This window comes from Acanthopagrus latus, chromosome 17 (genome assembly GCF_904848185.1).
Source record: "Acanthopagrus latus isolate v.2019 chromosome 17, fAcaLat1.1, whole genome shotgun sequence".
NCBI lineage: Eukaryota > Metazoa > Chordata > Actinopteri > Spariformes > Sparidae > Acanthopagrus > Acanthopagrus latus.
Genome location: NC_051055.1, coordinates 7566086 through 7591156, shown reverse-complemented (window position 1 = coordinate 7591156; position 25071 = coordinate 7566086). Strand labels below are relative to the sequence as shown.

The window sequence follows — 25071 nt, the reverse complement described above, 5'->3', positions numbered from 1 at the left end:
GAGGTGAAACTTCCAAACAGTTTAATCTGCTTCTGTCTAGAATGGTAAAAAAAACAAAAAACAAACACAAAATACAAAATAAAGTTTAGAAATGGACAAACAATGGACATATACATGCTTTTCAAACATTTGAGCCTCGTGATAAAACAGTTTTAAAGTTGTCGTTATCCTCCAGTTTTTGTATTTAATGGATAACATTCAGAAGCCTGGCAGCAACCCGTTTCAACAGGAATCTGTTGGCAGCAGATGACAGACTACCAAACATGTTGACAGAACAACCAGAAACCACAACATGACTTGAAACAAGCCATCCCTGCAGTAGTCTTTATTCTGATACTTACTAGAAACCTGTGCAGTGTTACCTTAACATATACAGACGTACAGTAGATAGTACATGTTTCCCACAGCTGACAAAGGTCTTCTTGAATTCTCTACCACGAGTGATGAGTTGAGCCTTGACCTCCTGGCATCTGACTTCTGACCTCACAGCCTCAGGTACCCCACCTAAAAACAACAGGCGCAAGTTTAGCAAAGGTGAAAATCTATATGGATGACTGACACATGAGAATACAATGAAAATAGACTTAATAGTAGTTTGTTTCGTAGTTTGTATTGTTAAGATGAGAATTTGAGTTTCCCAGCACTGATGTACTGGATCTCAACAATCTGCTGATCAGCACAGCAACCCATTATCTGCAATTACTGCCATCAAACAACAACAAAAAAACACAGGTGGTGGAGATTTAATCAACTTCAAAAACACACATGCAGACAAACAAAGCGCAGAAAACAAATCAGATCAGGCCTGTCTCTCTCTCTCTCTTCCTCCATCTGCTATTCCTGGGTGTTTGCCTGCTGCAGACAATGGCTGCGCTCCACTGAGAGCTCTATATTGGGATGATGGATGAGGGCATTTGCCTCACTCAAGGCCCTGTCTTCTCTATCCCCATGCCAATGTCTGCACACCACTCAAGCGCATTAATGGTAATTCATACAAATGATAACAAACGTCAACGAAAGGTGACCCGCTCCTTACACAACTCTGAGTCCCAGAGAAAGAAGACAGATGTGAAAGAGAACCAGAACTACAGGAGTGAAGACAGAGGAAAGAACCTGGCTTGAGATTGGAGGGTTGCCATGTTGAAGCGAGGAAAAGAAAGCTGAGGAAAGGGAAAGCTGTGCACCTTTCACTTGTCATGTTGCAGTTGTGGAGTCATAAAACCCAAAACTCCTTTTGTGGAGCTCTGTAGGGGCTAACACAGGAACTCTGGCCACACTGCCCCAAACTTTAATGTATGAAACTTGAGTAGATAGATGCAAGAATACTGAATGGGTTTTTACCTAAAGCCTCCGAAAACCTTATCTTAAATGGAAAGGATTTCTCTATAGCAATTGCACATTCCTGACAACATGGGGTAAGTTTGATTGCTGGGATAATGTTATGCTGAACTGTTCCAGGTTGCATGTCATATGAAAGTATGGGAATCTGACAGATATTTACATCAGCAACTAAAGGGTCGGACAGTGAAAATCTGGCGGTACATCAGGCTATATTTCAAGTTAAAACATATCTGACTTCCCATTAGCTGACAATAGCATTCAACCGCTACCATTCGATTACATCCTGTGTTTTCAACCTTCAGGCTTAAATACATTTGTACAAGACGTGTGTTGATATTTTAGAATTAATTTGTGACTCTACTATTGTATCTTGTAACACAATTAAAGTTAACGTTTGCTAGGGAGTAGCTGAACCCTAAGGCTGGCTCTTGTCAAATGAAAGCTAATGGCTTATCAAATCCGTGATTTTACCATGGAATGTGACCCAATGTCCCTCTGGATTTTTATTATTTCTATTGTCCTTTCAATGGCTTTTATTGATAGTAGAGAGATAGTAGATAGAGATGACAGGAAACAGGATGACAGAGAGGGAGAGTGACATGCAACAAAGGACTCCAGTCCAGGACTCGAACCCGGGACCGCCGCAGCGAGGACAAAGTCTCTGTACGTGGGATGCCTGATCTACCAACTAAGCTAAATGGTGCCCTGTCCCTCTGGATTTTTACTGTTTATTGTCTTTTTGGTTGCTGATCAATCAGGAGGCTTGGGATGTGGCTGCTCACATCCACATCCCGAGTCCATTTTGGTTTTAGCAGGCAGTGGTTTCAAAACAAAAAACTTCAAAAAACTCATTGAACAACACCTTTTCCAGCACCATGCAACAGACTGGAAAAGTTAGCACTCCGCTGTTGAACACAGTGGAGCATTTAGCATTTAGCTACTTAAGTGCCAGACATCTCTCTCAGGATTGGTGGAGACCAAAATCAGTGGCAAATGTAGGTAAATATTAGACTCACATTCACCATGAGTCAAATTTGTGATAATGTTGCTGGATCAGTACTATGTTGATGCTGTGCTTACAGCTTGTCTGTACTACTCCCAAAATAGGCAAAAAAAAGTAATTCCATTTTCCTGAAAAAATTTAAAGGTGCCATCTAGTGACTGGTCAATCAATAAAAGATATGAAGTCTCTCATATCTGCTTGGGTGTGCCAAAGCCTAAGAACTAGCTAAAAATAAACCTCACAATGTGCTTATTTACAAGGAAATAAATATTTCTGTGATTCATTCTTAGATAGTGAACTCATTACCATGTTAGGAGTGAAAAATAGAGCGCAAAAGCCCCTTACAATTTCCTTAAAAAGATCAGCAGCATCATTAGGACCCTACCAGATGTTCAGTCCAAAGAAAAGAAGCAAATCCAGCAGATATTCAAATTCAGTCTGCGTGAGCCCTGTGGCTTTTCTCGTTAAATGTGTGGATGCAAAGCCAATGTTGGACCGCAAGCGGTGGTTCCTCAACATCACTGTACCTGTCTGCAACATGAAATGTCAAGTCCAAGAGGTTTACCAGCTGACTGAGAGCCTCTTAGAACTGAAGAATCATAGAAACCAGCAAAGGAATCAGAAGACTTCCTACCTTCCAATAGCTCCTGCTCAGAACATACAAAGTTGTTGGAATTAACTATTTATTTTACGAGAAACCACACAAAAAAGCTTCTCAGATAGTATTTAACAGTATTAAGATTACATGAAGAGAGTGCTTAAACAGGCAGTGATGTTGACAGCAGGTCTGCCCAGAAACCTTGATGATAATATTCTTAAGGGTGTTACAGTTCTTTGATCTCACTGAAATGCATTTGAGAGTTAGCATAGTGAAATTCAAAGCATCACTGCAAAGCCTTAAGAGCGACACATCTACCTGCAGCAGGATATAACATTTGGGTTTATTTTCCATCAGTATACAACTGCTCCTTATATGAAGAGGGGACTTTACAAAACAGGGGTCTAAGTGGTTCTTGACAATGACATGAGTGGGACAACGAAAAGAGGCGGGTAAGTCTTTCGAGCAAACACACTTTCTGATGCTCAGTTTTCTAAACATCAGAGAGGTAGGTTGATTAAAAAAACAAAAAAACAAAAACAGATTACTGCAGATCCATCAAAGCTGTACAGACATTTTATTTTAATATGGGCCCAAATAAATGTATTTTTGTCCAATCAAGTTTCTTATTACATACAGGGAGTTTTCAGTTTTGCTGCTCAAATGCAACGTTTCACAGAATGGAAGAGTATCTATATACTTACCAAAACCAACACTGTAACAAAGAAAAATCATGTTCTGTTAGTGTGCAACAAGTAAGAGTTGCTTTGTGGGACAGGGAGTGCATTGTAAATCATAGATTCAACAGAAGAGACAAACTTTTAATTGTCTGCCACTGAAAACTTATTTGAGGAAGTTAATATCACAGAGATTAACTTTATTTTCCCCTCAGAGGCACATCAGCCTCTCCTGTGGTTTATTTGAAGAGTAAGTTCACTGAACCCCTCCTGTGATGTAATCTGTGATAATATAAATCTGAATGAAAGAAGGTGACCAGATTACAAAAGTTTATGGTGGAGGCAAGACAAGTATAAAATGAGGAAACTATACTGGGGAAATGAAGTTGGCTATCAAAACTTGACAACAAATACAGTTCTTATTAAACTTTGTAATGTATTGATTGCTGAGATGGAAAGTTGTGTAGAGCGACAACAAGGAGATGAAGTAAACTCACATAAAACAAACATTATATAGAGTAGTGTTTTGTTCAATGAACTATAAGAAATGAGTTGTTGATCTATATAGAAGACTAGCTACAAGTAATCAGTAAAGAGTTGAAATAGTAAGCTAAAAGTGAAGGATAAATGGTTTTAATTGATAGCCAAGGGTAATGTAAGTGGAAAGGGTGAATAAGTAATATATATAACGTTTAAATACCAACCATACGTAATAGACAAACTGTTGAAATAGTAAGCTAAAGGTAAAAAATAGTCTAAATAATCGACAGTAATGTGGAAAAAGTGGAAATAGCTAAAAGTGAAACAGTTTGAATAATTAGATAAGAGAGAAAAGAGTCAACTTCTGCCACTCCAAGTGTTTATAGTATCAATACAGTTGATTAAACAGATTAAAAAAAAAAAATAAAATTGTAAATCCACTGACATGCACACATCTGGAACATGTTCATCATGGTGTTCATCACACAGGGATGTGAGGGATGTGCCACAACAACTTCAGGCTCAGGGCATAGGCCCACATATAATCAATACAGTATTAATCTATCGTACACTTGAGACCTGGTTCAATAAGCAGCATCATTTCCAAGAACACCAAATTACCATTACAACATTTTTCAATTGCAGCCTCGTTGCTGATGATGTAAACACTGATGTTCACAGCGCCACAGACCATCCGCTCTGTTGATAAATTCCTCTTCTCATCCATTGGGCCACGCGCAATGAATCGAGACGTGTGCATCTTGGGGGAAGTAATTTATCTCGACAAAGTGAAGCCGCTCCTGTTGGGAGGCCGTGCGGACTACAGAAAGACCGACTCGACGTGTGATCGATACATCTCCTCGGTTATATGCAGTAAAACGTCGGCTCAGTTTTTGCATCAGTTTTCTGTTTAACCTACATGCCGTCTCTGTGGGAGTGAGGAGGAGATAAATGAGGTGGGGGATGGGGGTGGGTGGGAGGTGATGTCTGTTCCCGGGGTAGAGAGTGACACTCGAAGCTTGAGCCACTTTACACCCCATTACACTGGCAGGCCCGGGGATGGAGGGCGGGGAACACAGCAGCCCAGACAACAGTAGACATTCCACATGCAGCATAATAACAGGCTGAGTTATGGAGCGGGCTTTGATCTACACACAGGGCCAACCACACGTACGCAGACACCCACACACACACACACACACACACACCCCAATTCAAAGAGTTACCTGCAAACTCTTAGTTAGTCTTGTCACAGTGCAGTTGCTTTCATTGACATTATCCTATCAGCCTGTAGGTGCAGTTCGTATTTATTTTAAAGTAATCATATGTGATATTAACGACTGCATTCCATTTAGGTGAGCCGGTCCAAGAACATTTATAGAAACCCCTTTTTATGGCACATTGTAGAAACAGTAGAGGTGAAATGAATAACAATAACAATGGCTCAGTTCTGTTCCAGTGCCCCAGTAAGTCATGACAGAGTGGCAGTGAGCCCCAAGTCCGAAACTGAAGCAGCTAAATGGAATTCAGCCATCGTTAATCTCATTAGTTAGACCTGCGCTTTCCTGACTGTGACATGTTAAAATGTTATCTGTGGGAAAGGCCCACTGTGCATACTGGCTCACTGAAATATGACCTACTGAGAGACTTAAATCAAACTGGGCCAACGCTGTGTTATTAGGAACACCTGTGCTTTTCCTGACATGAGTCAAAATGCTTGCTGGGAGAAAAAGGCCTTACATTAGCAGTCAGACGTGCAGCCAACAGTTAAATCCAATTATGTAAGCCACATGAACGGAAGTCTCTACAAAAGGTAAATGTGCTTGAAAGAACCATTATAGTTTAAGCTTACACACTTAGTCACAATTGAACCTGTAGCTTTGAGAATTAGAATTCTAAATTTAGAGAAAGTTTAGTGATCATTTCTGAAGGTCCCACACAGCCATGGTCCAAACACACAGGTGTTTTCACTTTCGGCTGGTTAGACCTCATGCATGTGTACAGATGTGCTTGATTAACATGTCTCTGGCTTGCCTTTTCCAAGAGACTCTTTTGAAGACAGACACTTTGACTTGTCAAAGCAAGAAAAGCAGTGGTGTGACCAGTGACGTTAACAATGGCTCCATTCTATTAAGTTTCCCAGTGAGCCATGTCAGTGAGTCAGCATGCACAATACCAGAGCCCTGGAACTAACTCACTGAAATGGAATGCAGCCATCCTTAATGTTATAAATTCCCCCTGTGCTTTTCCTGCTTTGACAAGTCCAAATGTCTGCGGTGGAAAGGGTCTATTGGCCTCATATCAGACATTTTCTCTTGTCATTGCGTGAACTGTAGAGGCTTTACAGTGTCTTTAATGATGGCTCAGTACCGTTAAGTGTCCCAGTGTGTAAGTGTGCACAACCCGTAGGCTCTTGAACTGGCTCATCTAAATGGAATTTGATTGTTATTAATATAGTGCACTCTTCTGCTACAAATCCATGCTTTTGTAACATGTGCGGAATGTGGCTGGGCATTCTCTTTCTGTAACAAGATGTGACGTCCCTGAGACGGGAGTCAACTGGATGGCAGCATATGTTGCTCAAAAACCTGTATGTACCTTTTTCTGCATTAACGGTGCCTTCACAGATGTGCAGGTTACCACTGCCATAGGCACATACCCTTAACTTTACAGATGCTGGCTTTGAAATTTGCATTGGTCACAATCTGGATGGTCCCTTTACGCTCTGGCCCAAAGGACATGGGGGTCCAGGATTTCCAAAGACAATCTGAAATGTGGACTCGTCAGACCGCAGCATACTTTTCCACTTTGCTTCAGTCCATCTCTGATGAGCTCAGGTCCACAGAAGTTGTGGATTTTCTGGAAATTGTTGATATATGGCTTCCAGCTTAGTTGGCAGAGTTTCAGCTTGCATTTATAAATGCAGCCCATGCAGTAATATCATGAATACAACCATTTTGTTCTTTATGGATTAAAGGTATTGGGCATTCAATGTTGTATTCTCTGAATCTTTTGATGATATGAGTCACAAGTGTGCATTGAAAAAGGTTGTTCTTAAACTTTTGGTCTCTCTGCCCACACAGTTATTCAAATAATAGTGAACCTCCCCCTATCCTTGCTAGCGTACAACTGAGCCTTTGGAGGATGACCCACTCATAATACTATCACCTGTTACCAATGAACCTGTGGAATGTTCCAAACAGGATTTTTTGGGAGAATTTCACAACCTTCAGTCTTTTGCTGGCCTGACCCGACTCATTTGAGTAAGCTTGCTGGCATAAAATTCAGAGAGAAAGTGTATTTATCCAAAAACAAATAATGCATCAGGTCTTTGGAGTTATTTGTAAACAATTTCTGTTCAGTTTTATGTGATGCATGAAATATGGGTTGTAAACCTGTGCTTTAGCGGTTAAATAATATCAAAATATCTGCCATGAAGGGTTTTTCTTTTAAATATTTTTATATATATGGAGTTTGGTGACCTCAAATAACTCTCAGCAAAGTTCCACTTCAACCTGAGCATGGATTTTCAGGCAGAATAGATGAGGGCACCTCTGTGGGTGTACTGGGCCTTTAACATCCCTCTTCCAAGTAAGTGATTTTGAATTGTTGCGTTAAATTTGTCCAATTCTGTCCAATAGTATGATGAACACAATGTGAGATTTTTCCTTTGAAGGAGGCAGAAGTGATTGCGCTCACACTTCTCAAGAAGGCTTTTGCTCACTTGAACCTTCAAAAGCCAACAGTGGGAAAACCATGGCTCAGAACACCCACCCCTTTTCCTCTCTCACATCTTCATCTCATCATCTCCAGAAGATGGAACTCTTCAGATCATTATACGCTTCCAGACTGCTTTCCCACTGCATGGTGTTTTAAACAGGGATTTTCAGACAGTCGGAACATCTCTGGTAACTCTAGATGTCCTATGATCACATTACCTGCCGCCTATAGCACAAGCTTCAATCAGGAAGTGTTCAAGTGTATCGGTTTATCCCACTCTCTGTACTGCTATAACCGCTTCCACCACCAGACAGATACTGTGTCCTATGTCTGGGTCGCTCTATCTGTAGCCTCTCCATTACAGCAGAGCCTAATTTCTCCTCCCACCCATCACTGTCATGGTGTTAGCTCACAAACAACAATACTGCTCATCATTGTACCCCAGTGTGTAAGAGAAAGAAGAAAAATGGTTCTGAATTTTCATTACTCTGTCATCCTCAGGGCTTGAGGTGCCAGAGCAAAAAACACAGTAAGCATTTTAAGGTGTGAGGCACAATACGTTTTGGCAAGACAGGAGTGTAGGTGAAATAATTAGAATAGCAATCTGGTGTAAGTGAGCCTCTGTTCCGAGTTCCACTTATGAGGCGACAAACTGCTGAATTTGAGCCTTGCTTATTGTCATCCCAACAAGACACCTGGTGAAATATTAGTGCCATTGCTCTGCTTCTCAAAACCTTTTCTTCTTTAGTCCCAAGCAGATTCTCTTTTGCTGTATGGTTAGAACAATTACAATCAGACTGCACTGCTTCACAGGCCTGGTATAGCATGCTTTAGCTACATGGTAACACGCTAACCTGTGATAATATGCATTTTCCACACAGTGTGTTAAGTTACAGTTCTTAACCACTGTTCATTAATTCCTGCACCACCCTAGGTTTAGTTTTTCATTGTCACAACACATAAAACTAGTTTACAACTATATGAGTGACAGTGAGTTTGAACGATGGCATCATCTGTTGTTGATGGCTGACAGTCATCAACTTCTGCGCCCTGAACTGTTACAACATCATGATTTAAAAGACCCCCACCAAAGAGCACTAAAAAGTAGCGTGTCCTCTTGGAGTTGCAGTAAGGTATTAGTTGGTGTTTGTGACATGTGGGAGTGAAAATGAAAATAATTTGGTTGATACCTTAGCCAAAATCAAGCGCACACTTCCTGTATTTAATATGCCTTCTCTTGAACACTCGACTATTGTATCTGTGACTGTAGCGGCCACGGAAGTCTATTTCATACTGACAACTGGATGAGTTCTTAAAGTGAAGTCTTGAAATCTTAACATCAAAACAAAACCTATACTCTATTGTCTATTTTTTCATTGCAAGGAAGTATTTCTTCTTCAGTGCAGCCCTCCATTATCTTTACATTCAGAAAGTCTCCAAGCCTTCAAGTGAACACTCTCTGACAAGGCTTCAACAAAAGAAAATACAGCAGTAGATTTCCCTTTCAAAGACTTGCTCATCATACATTATTTCAGCTTTCGTATTGTTCAGCAGATGAAAAACTTGTTTAAGTGGAGGGAGTCACTTCCTAACTTTCTGAGCAGGAAGTGGAGGATAATGGCGCTAATTACCCCTGTAACTATGTTTAAAATGGCTCGGAGAAAAGAGTTGTCAGCAAAGTTAACACCTCCTATTTTCTAGTCAAAGAGTTTTTCCTCGGCAACTCAGGCTAAATATACACATTTTGCACAATTACAGGTGTATAAAAGCTTGAATAAGGCTGACAAAAGTAAAACCTTACATCTGACCCACATAATCCCTAAAGCCAAGCTGTTAACTGAAAGCTCTGAATCATGAAATTAATTAAGGCGGGATAAAAACACTGTCAAGCACTACTGAATAATGGATAAACAAGGTGCTGTAAGTAAGAAGTAAGTGAAATAAGTGATTGCTGTCAGCTAAAGGACTCCCTGCTGTGCTGCTACAACAGCTTTTTTTTTTTTAAAAAAAGATGAAGATAAATAAGAAGACTTCCATCATCTATGCATATTTGGCGCAGTATCAGCATGAGCATTTTAAAAATATCAAAAAACATGCGGCTGTGCAGAGAATTCGACATGCCTAATCATCATCTGTTGCCCATTTCAGTACACAGTAACTGTCTCACCTCATAGGACCTCATGCAACGCATAGATGCAGGAAGCGTGGCGTTGCTGTCATCCATCACTTGCAGCAGCTCCTCGCACACCGTCAGCGGCAGCACCACAGGATGTCCTATGGCATTGACCTCCCAACTTGTTACAATGCTGAAACCACACACAGAGCAGAGTAGGAGTGATTTATAGTGACTGACACAGCATTATACAACCAGGATGATGCCCAGAATAGCTGCGGTAAATTCCACATGTACGCAATCTTTCTGACATTTTAATTAAGTAGTTTTAAACTGTAAACTGAACAAGTTAACTACAGATACATAAAAGTGGATTGATAGCGAGTGTATGTGTGTATGTTTTATGTGTGTGGCATCAATTTGTGTATGTGTGTGATGAAAAGAAGAGGGGACCGAAAGTAAAGGAGGAGGATTGATTGAGAGAAGAAGGATTGATGGTCTGTCAGTCTGTGGTGCTGATCCAGTTTGTTTAGGTGACATTCAGCCATCTGCGCAGTTCCTGAGAGGGAAAAGACTTCTCAAAGTTTTGGCAGTTCTACTGAAGACATCACACTGAAGAAACACTACTGCTATGGATATTATGGTTCAGCATTATGTTGATATCATATTGTTATCGTGATATGAGACTATATATTGTCTTAGGGCCCAGGCATACCAAACCGACACCAAAGAACTAGCAGTGATGAAGGCTGGATGTTGCGCTGCCTCACGTTGCACTTGAACACACCACGAAGACTACAGCCGACGTGAGGAATTGAAAAAACTAAAGTTACATACGCATGCCAACATTAGCCTGATGTGTGGGAAACCTAAAGTTTGGGTTGTTTAGGTGTCACCTTTTCCTGGTTGTAAAGGCTGCATTATAGAAAGGTGATGTAAATTTCTTAATTTCCCAGACTGCTCTATGTGTACAAATACTTGCCTTTACCCACTTAGTGATTATATTCACATTACTGATCTTTATTTATCAAATCTTATTGAGTTAAAATCTGATCAAAAGTACTGATAGACATCTCTACAATATTGTTGCAATATTGATAACAAGGTATTCGGTCATCAGTATCATGATTTTTGATTTTGAAGTGCTTTTGAGGAGATCTGAAATATCAACAGTTAGACAGTGGATTGTGATATAGCCTAAAACTACTGCAATATTATTTTAAGACAATGTCTCCCTGCCCTAATGGCTGTGTTACATATAGATCAGAACCAATATATCAGTTAGCTTATATTAACAGCTGATATTGGCCATCATAAATACATCTACAGCAGTGTTTATGTTGTCTGATATGTGCCGATACAAAAGCTTTTCTTTAGAGATTACAATGCAGAAAAATATCCTTGAAAGATGATGAAAAGTTTATTGTTAAACTGTAAAATATTCTGCCTGTTACATGTCTTTGTCACCAGTGTTTCACAACCACATTTGCGTTGATGGGTGCAAAAAATGTGCGCATATTGGCCGAGACATCAATATCAGACGTCTTTACTCCCGAATATCAATATCAGCCCCAAAAATCTATCAGGCTTTAGTTACATGTATGGTATATGTGCTATTAGCCACTCGACACCTCGTGCACTAACTTCATTAGATTTGCTAGATTTGCAAAGAAAATCTAATCAAGTTATGATGTACTCATTTTGACCCAAACCAGTCCACATATCATTCTTTGCACATGGAAATGTGATTTATTCTATCTACAGTAAGGTCTGGTTTCTCACATACATCAGAATACATTCTGTGGCCCATACAATTTCCATCAGTCTCAATTTCTCTATCTAGTCCTGATTCCTATGGTAGATGGTGCCTGCGACTTTCACTCAACTCATAATCAAGTCACCGCCATTAGTGACAAGCATAATCCACGTAGGCATTGGCTCACTGATTCTCCAGCCAATTATTGGCAGTTTTAACAACACATATGGCAACCTCTGGCTGCAGTCGACTGTGACCGACTGTATCCTGAATAAGAGGGCCATCATCCAGGGAGTTCAGCTCCCCAGGCATAACATTTAATTTAAAAATGTCAGAGATGAGTGATGAAGGATGAATGGTAAATTATGTAGGGGGAAATGGAAATGTGAGTAACACCAGCACTTAGCTCTGCGAGACTTTGGAGAAATGTCAGAAATAAACTTAAAAAGCAGTTACTCAAATGTGAGGTGCCTTTAAGCCGAGACTCTCACTCAGATTTGTTACTGATGAGGAGCTGGGGATCAATTTAGGTTTAAAGACTAAAGACAGAATAATAAATAACTCAGGGGTATGTTTGAGATTTGAAAACATTTAAACACATTTTGGGGATCTTGAGGAAAAATGTCTACGCCTGTTTTCTGTTCCTGTAAAGACATGAATCTGGTTGATATCTCGTTGGAGTTTTGTAACACTGAAATATCACTTTTGTATTATTGTAAAAAAGAAAAAAGAAAGAGTTGTCAAAGTTGGCCCGGTATAAGGTTAAATTTGTGTTAAATGTTTGTAAAAACCCCCAAAATCTAATTAAATTTGAAAGAAATAATACAGAATCAGTTTATGAAATTTCCTTTTTTTTGAGACAGTAATTCTGTAGAATCCCTTACTGTGAATTACTTTTCGTAACCTGAGAATGGCAGGCAGACTGACACATCATACTGATGATTTGATTACAATTAGTAAGAAGGAATTCTATGAAATCATAGAATAAAAAAATCATGACAAATACTATTATGTGACATTTCTTGGAGTCTGTACCAATCAAACAGAGCAAGATTTGTATAACAGGACATCTATGCAGCACCACAGCACTTCACTATAATGGTGTTTTGTCACATTTTACTTTCATCTAAATATTATAGCTTCTGTGTTTTGGATATTGCACTTGGCCATTTTGATAACATTTCGAGCCTTGCACAGCCCTACAATTAAGAGAACTTGGGATTGCAGTACCATTTTGCATTTACCAATGTAATACTGTAGGTTTTTGCTTTTGATCTGCACCCCACTATTAAGTTTTACTTTTGGACCACCAAAGGAAAAAGCTGTGGCACCCCTGTTCTAGAAAGTCAGCCTGTATCAGTAAACAGGTTTGAAATTTAGACTGTGGAACAACAGATGTTTTTTAAATGTAATAACTGCAGAGGTTAAAATAATGTCTGTAGCATGAAACCATTTATATGCTGTAGTGATCATATGAAAAGCTGAAAGGTGTTAATTCTTATGTGTGCTTGACAAATACAGCAGTAGTCCAGTCAAATTTGCTGTCATGGTTTGTTCTACTAGGAAGACATCTTTCCTGGTACCCAGCATGCACCCCTACTTAAACACTTCCCCATACATCACTCAGCTTGTACAGTTTATCGAGTCACTTAAATGCATTTTTACTGCTTTGACTGAGAAGACAGGCCATTCTCCTTTCGTGTGAGTTTTTCATCTAATTACCCTTTCTCCGTCAGTCAGTCGGTTGGGGCTTGTCAAAATGCTAGAAACATCAAAACTTCTCTGTTCTGCCTTCACTCTGGGAGGCTGCAGGGAGGGAGGAGGGGAAAAAAAACGTTGAGTGCTGAATCAGTTGAAAATAATGAGGGTGGAAGGCTTCTCCAGTGGGGCGCTGCTGTACTGAACATGGAGAACCACATGCACCACATCCACCTACACATTTTCCAATGCTTCACGGCATGGTGTACAGAGCCTCGAACCATCAAGACAACCCCCAGCTGTATGTGCAACAAACGTGAGCGTGGCTCACCTGAGTGACAACGTTGAGATGATAAACGCCTTTGATGTCAACCTCATTCGCAAAATAATAGACAATTATGTCTCAGCGGGACCGTGTGCGCAAAACGTTCTATGAAGACCTGAAATCTGTTCGCCGACAATGTAATCTTTCATCCCTCGGTGAGCCGAGACAGGTGGTGATTGAGAGGGTGCATTAGAAAGATGAAAACAGATAAGATTAAGAAGAGGAAAACAAAGATTGAAGGTGGGGATTTAGAGGGTTGGAGGATGCATTAAGTGTCCTTGCTTACTCTCTCTGCTCGGCTCCTGTGTGAGAGCAGTTGGTGTAGAGGAGTTTCAGGGCTCTGGCAGCTCTGGGTGATGGACTGTGAAGAGCCAGGGAGCTGATAGACCTCTCACCCCCGACACACGTCTTTGGGACCGTTGCTGTAATGGAGTCGCTGTTCAGCAGCCACAGCTGCAGGAGGAGCAGACAGGTCACTTAACACTTCAAATACACGTGGGTGACGGAATCACTCTCCAGCGCATAAACTCCACAAATCCACTCATGCAGGCCGGGGTTAGAGTGATACTTTGGGACGATAATGTGCTTTTAATGACCCTCATATTTTGTTCAGGGTCGCTCAATAAACATACTTAACATTGTTTTATTACTTTTATACTTAATGGCTTTTCCTAATTCTATGGAAACTGAAATCGTCAATGGAGGGAAGTGCCAAAAGCAAAAATAAATATTCAAAAAGAAGTAAGTAAGGCTGTCAAGAAAACACAATAGTTAGATAGTATGACATTTACCTCTGATATCATGCCACATATTGAAATTTCTATTCATGAAATGATTTGGTCCATTAGGGTTGAATATCACACAAGATTAATTATATTGTAATTGCTATCCCTTTTCAGTCAGTTGCAGTGAAGAGGTTTAATGTCCCACAGTTCTCAGCAAAGTTCAATTTGTCATCCTCATTCAAAAGGTGCAGCGTGTACATCAAATGTCAGCTTCAGTTAAAAATAGATAATATCAATATTGGAATAAAAACACCTATCAATCGAACATTAAAGCACTTTAACTGAGTGTAAAGTACATGCAAAAATGCTTCTAATACCTACAATTACATTGTAAAATGGGAAAGTCTGGACCTCAGCATAACGCCCAAATTAATAAACAGAAAATTGCAATGTCTTTTTATTGAAGTAATAGGTCCCACTTTTTTTTTTTTTTTTTTACAAGGGCCACTTGTAATAATGCAGCTGATTTTAAGCAGCTAAAAGTCTGGCAGTATGCTCAACGACTCTTAAATCACAGTCAGTCAGCTTATTACATCGCTCTTCCCCATTTATCAAGTGATTGGGTATTCTATTTTTTACTAAAATGTCATGGGTTTCTGTGATTGTGTTCTTCTTCTTACCAATAAGACTGCTTTTCCATCAGGAGTCTGGACAGAGAAGTGGAAGGTACTCATTGAGCTGGACAGCCCTAACAGCCTGGCTGCTAAAGTCCTCTCCACAAAGAGAGATCTGTCACGGAGAGACAATGTTCACACACATTTAGCCTTTATAGAGCATATTCATTTTCATAATGTCATTTAAACTCACGAGTAAAACAGAATGATGGTGTCAATGGCTTTGGCAAGATGAAGTGGGTCAGGTGTATAAAAGATGTGTGTGCACAAAATCCTGATCATAAAGGTAGACGGTGCGATCAGAATGTTCACACCTCTGACCATTCATACGCATGCTTTTATGGAGACAGGTGTGGGTAAAAATGATGAGGAGGACATGAAGTGCAAGGCGAGAGATGTTACCTAAAACATTGTTTGTTTAGGTTGTTTGCCAATTTGATTGTGTTATTATTTAACAGTCCACAGAGCATTCATTAAAATATCACTCGGAGGCAGATTTCTAAATTATTTATGACTGATGATTTTCTTTTTCTTTACACTGTGGTAATCATCTTTCTGTTAATGATCTTTTCATGTGATCCTCAGTTGCGAAGCACTTTTTTGAAGTCTATTTCTTTATGAGCTCTATAAATCAATCATTGATCACGCTTCTGACGTTTAATTATGACATTACTACAAAGATGGTTCACAGGTACGGTACGTGTGTGTGTGTGTGTGTGTGTGTGTGTGTGTGTGTGTGTGTGTGTGTGTGTGTGTGTGTGTGTGTGGGCACTATAAATAGCCAGCAGTGTTTGTTGCGGTCATACATAATGGCAGTTTTTCTGATGCTGATGAAACAGCAATCAGTTAAATTTATTTGTGCTTCTTTTTTCTGTTCCTCCAGATGCAACAGACAGTGGAGCAGGCACATGTATCTATATGCAAACGGATGTTGAAGGGTGTCTCTACTTTCATTTATGAATAACTGTGGGAGTGGAAATAAAGCTTGTGCATGTGCACCTTTTTTCCACAATGATTGAGATTTATGAAAAAGAAGTAGGCGTACATACAGCTTTGTAAATCTGCCAAAAGAATGTGTGAGCATATTTCTGTCGGTCTGTGAGCTTACAAACTACACAGATTTATTCACCTGGCCTGTGGCTCTCGTGTTTTTCCTGCTCAACCAACGGCGTCAAGAAAAGTTTATGTTAAGTTTTTAGGGTCATGCAAATACCCCGTACCTATGTTGAAAAGTTTAATAACGCAGTCAATCATGAAGCACAAGCAAAAAAAAAAATGAATCAATCAAAGTGAGACGATGACTGATGATTTTGCGTGGTCTTGAAATTATTCAAACTTTGCACTGTGGGAGATGTACTTATGAAAATGTTTAATTCAGACCTACTTGGTAGTTATTACCGAAAAAACCTGAACACAGTGCTGATATGTGTTATTCCCCAGGGTTTTTGAATAATCCAATCAGTGGTGCGTCATATACAAGACTGACATACAAATGAACTGGCTTACAGTCACCGTACTTCTTTTATTGTAAGGAAGAAATTATATATGACAAGTAGAGCTGGGACAATTAATCGATTAGTTGTCAGATATTAAAATTATCACAAACTATTTTCATTGTCCACAAATCTGTAATGTTTTCCAAAACATTACAGCCTCTTAAATGTGAATATTGTCTGGCTTCTTTACTCCTCTATGATAGCAAACCAAATATCTTCAGGTTGCGGAATAAACACAACATTTGAGGACATCTTGGGCTTTGGGAAACACTGATCGACATATTTTTTAACCAATTTGACATTTATAGAGCTGAGAAAAAAGAACCGACAGATAAATCGACAGTGACAATAATCGTTGTTACAGGCCTAATGACAACCATCGCAATAGTTAATCCAGAAGGACTGGCTGATTTTTATTTTTTCTCCTACATCTTTTGCATGTAACAGCTATTTTTCATTCATTTTCATATGACATTATGTGCTTCAACAGTTTCCTAACTGTCACCATTCTGCTTGGATAAAAACCTGCCTGTTAAGTGAAGCTTCGGGCTCTCTGTCTCCCACAGCCGGCTCCACAACCACCTGTGTGATGTACAGTTTCAGGGTCTCTGGGAGATTCAACAGAGAAAGGATCATAAACACAGTTGAAATTATGACTATTTATGAAAACCTGCTAAAAATGATGTATACCTGGTGCGACAGCCTCTCCCAGTACTGATGAACAACTCTTGCAGGAGACCAGAGCCACTCGGCGGCAGGTTTTCTGTGTGCAACCAAAGCAAAGAACAGGAAATGGTTCACCGCAACACACGCCCAGCTTCAACTTGGCTGTTATAAAACCACAATCGATTGCCACTAAACCAGGATGGAAGACAGAAGAGGAGGAGAGACTGGGAGAGATATATGGCAGACTGATTGTCATTTGTTCTCCTGCTCCTTCTATCGGCCTCTCCTTCTATTTTTTTCTCAGTTTCAGTCATGCAAAGAGTGCCACTCGTGCAGGGAATGACTAATAGAAGAGGAGGGAGATCAATCCTCGTCTACAGAGTGCTACAGTTTGACTTCAATGATGCAGCCGTCTGAGGAGTGCGTGTGTGTGGGTAGGTGCGTCTTCGGTATGATACAACTATGAATCCAATTTGTGTGTTTAAAGAAATGGTATTGACCACTTAGTGCTTCGAACACTTCCTCACTACAGCTTAAAAAAAACTCAAAATCCTTGGTTTTCTAGGAATTCAAAAAATCTGACATGCTTGTTTAAAGGCTTTGTCTTCTTTCTAAGAATAAAAGAAGCAAACTAGCTGTTTTCCTTTGCACGTCGCTCACCTTTGAATCTTGACTGTCCTCTGAGCCAACTGGGCTCACATCATCTGTGAGAGTATGTTGACAGCTGCCATCTCTGTTCAAGAGGAAGAAGGTGTCGCCCAATAGACAGTCGTCTGCTCGGGGCAGCAGCTTTCCGGCAAACGGATCTGGGTGGCAACACCAGTCGTCAACGATGGCGTTCCAGTTGCCATTAGGAAGAGGAAGAACTCGCTTGAACACTCTGAGGATGAGGGAAAATTACAAAAAAAAGGAATTAGAGGTTTTCCTTAGGGCTGCAACTAACAATTTCTTTCACCGTAAATTAATCTTTTGATTATTTCCTCAATTAAGCGATTAGTTATTCAGTCTATAAAATGATGAAAATTGTCAAATTAGTGTTTCCCAAAACCTAAGAACATGTCCTTAGATGTCATTTTTTTCCACAAACCAAATAAATTCAGTCAAGAAAACATTCACAGGTATCAAAGTAGTTGACGATTACTTTAATAGTTGACAACTAATCGATTAATTGTTGCAGCTCTATTTATTACTTCCATTGTTGGACAATAATATTTGGAAGTTGCATCAGGTGTTATCTCTCAATAAGCGAAGCAAGCAAAGTTTCCTTGGGATGATGTCCACAGCAGGAAAACAGGCAAATATTTACAATATCTAATAAAAAGGACCCCACCATATTATCATATAGGCTTATCTTTGCATGTACAAACTGTGTACTCTTCCAAAATAGGAAAGTATGCACATTCCAAAACTTCTAATCTAATCTTGCATTTCATCTGTTTTAATGTTGTGATGGTTCCTGATCTCCTATTAATAATTGTATTTATTTTATCTAAATCAACATCTATTATTATTTTTGTTTTTTAAGCCAAAGGTTCATTTTCTTATGTTCAGAATTATGAAGCAACTTTAATATTTACTTGAATGTGTTGTCTCTGGACCAAGAATAAAGTTCAATATTCACTCTCATTTAAGTTTCCACCTACTTCTGAGAGTAATATTTGGTCCCCAGATGTGGCACTATGTTCACCAGCAAGTTGCTAACTTTGTCTGTTTGTTGTTGGGCAGACAGTGTACTGCAGGTTTAACATTTGAGTTGTTGAAATGAAAACAGCTCTGTGCTCTAAAATCCAACAGCAATCAATTTTGCGGACTTTATCCAATCAAGACGCGGTCCTGTCTGCTCATGAACATGAAGAAGAGCATCCTTTTTTTTACTGCTATGTCTGCCAATTACCGTTCTGTGTTCGTATTATGAAGTGGGGGGGGACTGCCAACAGCAAAATGGACAGGAAGATAGCTAAAACAACTGCAGTGCTTAAAGCAGCTTTAAAAACTTAGTAGAACAAAGCCAACTGCAGAGATGGGTGATCATTTTCAGATGAATCATCACTACTAGCAACCCCTTTCACATCATGCACCCATTTGATACACTGTTAATTTAAAATGACTGATCAGTGCAGCTTTAATACAATACTTGTTTTATTCATTCATTTATTCCAGTAAAGCAGCACTTGGTATGCCATACAAAGAAAACTTCAGAGGGTTCTTTGTGAAGGTTACAGTCAATGACAGCATTAACACCTCTGAGCAGCTACAAATGGAACATATTGCTCCAGAGCATAATGAGCCATAATCTTGTTGAAATTATAACTTCCCCCGCTCTGAGCACTTCTCCTGACATTTTCACTTTCCCCAGCTCCTGTTGAAAGCAGAAAGATAAGTATTTGGCAACCTTTAGTGGGTTATTGCTGAGAAACATAGCCGAAGGCCAAGGGTCTGGGTAATGCAGCGATTGCAATTTTCCGCGTGTCACATTGCTGACCACAGAAAGCTAAAAGCTTAAGGCAATAAGAACAATACCGCTGTCCAGCTGAAGCACCTCAAGGTAAGAAACACAATTGTTTTTTAATAGGTAGCACAGACCTTTACGTCACACAGACTCTATAACTCTAACCCAGTCAGGTTGACAACTGTGGGCTCCAGCTCCATCCATCTATTTTTCTTCCCCAGACTATCACTTCCAACACTGGGTCGCACCATCAATAAACACCCGCTTCTCTTCCTGTGGAGGAGGGTGTAAATAAAAACCCATTTCCACTGATGCTCCTCCTCGTCCATCTGCTCCTCACCTGTCCTCCAGCAGCCTGGTCATGCAGCCCTGGCAGTAGAAGCAATAAGTCTCTTTTGCCCGGAGTGTCTCCATCACGCTGTCGGATGCCTCTGTGGAGGGCCAAAGGCAAAGAAATAAATGTGCCAGATTTGGTGAAAGGGTGGTAACCTTGTACTACAGGGCAGAAAAATCGATAAAATACTGGGTGGCAAAGGTGGCTTGGCTAGGGAGTGGGCAATCAATCTGATTTTCATTGGATTTGTCAATGACTGTCCTTTGCTGTAACTTCTTCATGTGCTGGGAGTGTCATGAAAAATTGGAGGAAAGCCAAAAGCTGGGGTCTGTGGATATTATGCAATGACTCTGGGGTGCACTTCTGACGATGTGAGATCAAATCGAAAGGTATTCTCAAGACTCTGATGATCAGCTGCCTGTGAGCTTTTGAGGATCCCAAGAGCAAAATTTACACCTTCACTGTCTCAGATGACCAAGTGACTCAGTCCAATTAATTCAAAATAGACAGCAAGCTCTAAATAGCAACCAAAAGACTTTGTCCTGGCCTTGGCACAGAGAAGTCTAGCGAAGCAGAGGGAGGCTGCACGTGTCTCAGTGTGTTTCCCTACCTTCATCTGGGCTTCTCGTGACGCTAATACGCAGCCTGAAATGCAGCTCCTCTCCGCTGGATTCTCCTGCAGGTGTAGGAATGCAGGATCCTTGCTCCAAGGTGACTCCTGTTGGCAAAGTCAGGCTCAGTTCGCCTCTGGGAGTCCGAATGTGGAGAGAAGACTCTCCACCTGTCACGGCTACATCTGCAGGACTCTTGGCTACATCTTTCCTGGAAAACAGACGCAATAAGATGCTTTACACACAGGTTTAAGGGAAAACATGTTGAAAATGGGGCCGATACAGATTATCAGTCATCAAGAAGACAGATGACAAATATTTTGGAACATCTGTAGTAAAAATAAAATCTTAGTGTCAAAATCTACCTACAAAATACAGTTTTGAAGTACACAGAATATTCGAGTATTAATGTTTTCTGACACTTAATACTTTCATTCCACTACATTTATTTGAAAAATGGAGTTAGTAGTCACTTTGCGGTCTAAAACAGATAAGTGTGACAATCGATCTTTCCCTGTTATGTATGGTAAATAGGAAACTAGCTGAGCTGAGCATAAGGAATGAAAGGTGTGAAATCCTAGCCTGACTCCTGTAGTCTTGCTGTCACCATGAGTTTGACAGACAATTAACAGAGTCTCCAGGAGGTCACTGCTCCTTACCAAGAAGATGCACCGCATGTCATCTTGAAGGAACACGACTGCTTTTTTTCCACAGATCAAACAAACAAGTTAGGTGGATATTTGCAATCTTTCAACAAAGCCAGACTAGTAATATCTCTCTGTTTCCAGTCTTTATGCTAAAATGAGATGACCCGGCTACTAGTTGTAGCCTCATACTGAACAGACAGAAACAGAGGTATTGTTTTTATTCTTGTCTAACTCTCAGAATGAAAGCGCACAGAAAAAAACCCATCAGAATGTGCTTTCAACGCTTAAGAAAACATTATGCAAAGTGACACATTAGTGTTAATGACGCCTCAATGTATTATGACCTCTCAACTGAGGAGGCTAGATCATTTCATAGTCTCCATTCTTGGCACTTACGCCTGTTAAGTGAACAACAAGCTGTCAGATACTGGTCTGTTGTAACTTGGCAACATCAAATCATACAAATACAGATTCAGTAGGTTCTATAATTAGTTAAGGTCTCAATACAGTGATTAATGTGTCAGCCTTCAGTACAAAAGACTGTATGAAAAATGAGATACAGAATGAATAAACATATACTGTGTTTATATATAGTCTATTAAGCAGAACAAAATATGTTTTCTGGAGGGAAGTATAACTTTCTCTACAGAACTGGGGCTATGTTAAGAAAATAGAAATAATAATACTACAAACTAGCAACTCTACCTCCTGCTGGGTGCTGCTGTCTCAACTAAAGGAATGACTAACCCATCAGAACCACTGAGAGGAAATGCTGTTTTAACTGGAAACAAACAGGCTGAGCAGCTCCTCTGGGATAATTCAGGGGGTTTTAATCACATTTTTATCGACTTTTTCTCTTACATTGCATTTGGAAATACTGACAGAGAACAGTCCCAGTCTGAGTGGTCGGTGCCTCTTCATTTCATCTCCTTTTATGAGAAATGTCTAACTTGCGCTCTTCTACTCTGAACACAACTTTCAACCCTGTATTTGTCATGCAACATGTAGGTATAAGAATTAAGCTTAGTGAATATTTCTGAAGTTTGTCTTAGGTGTGTAGTCACCTCTCCATTGTACATTCAGCGCTCTGGGGGAGAGGACAGGACCAGGGCTCATTTTCACCTCCTGTCAAATCTCACTTACCCCATCTAGTGATGTTTAAAGTGTATTACATCCAAATTCAGCTGGCAGTAGCGCCTGCATTCAAAGACAGTTTAAGAAGACAAATCTGTTTGGCCCTGCACTATGTTGCTTTATATTATCAATTTATTTAATATGAATTTGTCATTAGAGTATGAACAATTATTTATTCATATATCTCTTTTCATATGCAAGTTTTCAAAGTGCTTTACAAGCCGAAAAACAAAAAATATACATGCTTAAAATGCTATTAGCTCCTCTTGTTTTATCACATATTCGTATAATCTTAAATTTGATAAACATGCCTTAATAATATGATATAGACGCTACACTTCTGCTGTCTGTGTGAAGCCAAGAGACACTAGGCACACTCCATCACATGATATTGTTTTGTTTCTGTATCTAATGTATATGAGGCCCTTCTAACAAGAACACCTGCCCATGACACAACACAACAGGAACACGCCACTGAGCCACATGCCCAGAGACAAACAAGAGAGAGTCAAAAAACCCCAGCGGTGAAATAAGAAATATCACACTCGGGGTAGACGAGTTCATGCTGCCGATATTCAGTGAATTTTCTGCCAGATTGCCAATAAAATAAACACATTTTAAAAATGTGCTACTTTATCTCTCTGCTCACAACAATGTCTGATTGGTAAAAGCAACAGAATTTACAGCCTGTAAACACTAAAATACAGTGAAACTGCAAAGTAGCTAGTTGATAAGTGCATCAAATAAATGCAGTGGAGAGGAAGTATTAAGTAGGAGAAAGGAACTACTGACGTGAAGTACCTAAATAATTGCATTTAAGAACAATATGTGAGTAAACTGTGCTTAGGTTTATTCCATCACTGGTTGGTCAAAATTTTGACACAAGTTTCATTTTCACTGCAAATGATTATCGGTTTTCAGTCTCCTTGATTTCAGTTAATCGGTATTTGCCCTGAAAAAGTCATATCGCTCGATCCTTATATTGCACTTTTGAATTACACAAGTACAACGCCTGCAAATTTCAAAATTAAAACTATCAAAGTATCAGCAAAAAAAATGTAGGTCATCCTAATGTGTCAAAGATAAAAGATGCCATATTGTCAATGTTATATCATCATTTTACACGTTGTGACATGATCTTATGCTTTGCTGTTAAACTCCAATCTGAAAAGTGACTAGTAACTCTGTCGAATAAATACAGTAGAGTGTAAAAGATATTTTCCTTACGTATAAAGGGAACGAGGTAACTAATTTGAAATACTCGAGTCAAGCGCACAGAAACTGTCCCGTTTTCTGAAAAGCAAAGTCAATCACAGCCAGGCCCAGGTTGTATTTGTAACGTAGCCTTTCTTTTACATTTGTGACACGCTCGTGAAACACTGCAGCATCACTCAAAATGCCCGTTTTTAAGAATGAAGGTAGAGACAGATCTTCCACAACAGTGTCTTTACTAATGGACTATTTGTGTAGTGTAATGAAAGGAATCTCTGAGGATAAGGTACTTGTCAAAAATTAATAATTATGTGTGTTACACGACCGACAACAAACAGAAGAATAACAGGCGTCTTCTCAGTGCCTTATTTAGTCCAGAGAAAGATAGTCCCAAGCTTGTTTCCTGACACATTCTTGTACAATAAATGTGAGTTTTTATAAATGTCGTTGAATGGTTCACTGAAACAACAGAGACACATTTAACGGCATAGCTGACGATAGCTATCTATGCTAAGTTAGCTAGCTTGCCTTGCTAGCAAATCCAAACATGTTAAATGGCTGTAATAACTGTAACTATTAAGTTATCGCGCTCATTTTTCAGAACAATTACCCAACAATGAGAAGTCCAGTCTGGAGTCTCTTCCTCAGCTCTAAGAAGACTCCAACTCCATGTGTTTTAGCTGGCATCTCCAAGTCTGACATTCAGGCAGCGCAGGATTCAGACAGAACGGAAAAAAGAAATGAACAGCACAATAATCAAAACTATGACTGGGTGACTGCAGATAGTAACATTACATCCAAAATAAGACAACCATAAGGCACGTCTATCTCATTTGGTAGACACAAGAGGCTGAACTAGTCTGCAGCGTGACAATACCGGTGCTGTCAAAGACAACGTAGAAGGAGAAGAACATCCGGTCAGATATTTCAAAATAATATGAAATGCTTTTAGCGCCAATGCATTGTGATTTGTCTTTGACCACCTGTATTAACATATTTTATTTTAATGTGTATGTTTTAGAGGGTAAACAGTACTTTAGTTAAGGATGTGACTTACACTGTCTTTAAGTGGAGGCAGGTATCTTGCATGTTTGAGCATGTGGATAGAAAGCAATGATGAGACAGACTTTACCAACAATGGTTTTGGGTATTTACAATAGATAACTTTTCAAAACATTCCCCTTTAGAATCATGCTGGTCAACTAAATTGTGTGTTTGCTATTATAAGTTTAATCCCACTTGTGCGTCCAAATATGTATTTGCCTTTCACTGCTGTAATACTCTGTCCCACTGTCTGATTGAACTGGTTTCACAGGTGCAAGTATTTGCTTCTGGGACTCTTTTATTTGGGAATATGCCGTTTAAGAATACATTATTTAAAAATGTTTGCCTTGGGATCCCAGGGAGGTTGC

General features: G+C 39.7%; 1 protein-coding gene across 1 annotated transcript; it reads right to left on the bottom strand.

Annotated features, from left to right (window-relative positions):
- On the bottom strand, positions 1 to 24558 carry ube3d (ubiquitin protein ligase E3D). The gene is made up of 10 exons (XM_037075635.1): positions 24270 to 24558; positions 20666 to 20877; positions 20062 to 20152; positions 17933 to 18152; positions 17297 to 17369; positions 17136 to 17214; positions 15117 to 15225; positions 13998 to 14164; positions 9987 to 10125; positions 1 to 504 (listed from the first exon to the last, which is right to left on the bottom strand). The coding sequence occupies exons 1-10, from the start codon at positions 24359 to 24361 to the stop codon at positions 484 to 486; spliced, it is 1203 nt and encodes a 400-aa protein (XP_036931530.1). The 5' UTR covers positions 24362 to 24558; the 3' UTR covers positions 1 to 483.
- Positions 24559 to 25071: the final 513 nt, after the last annotated feature.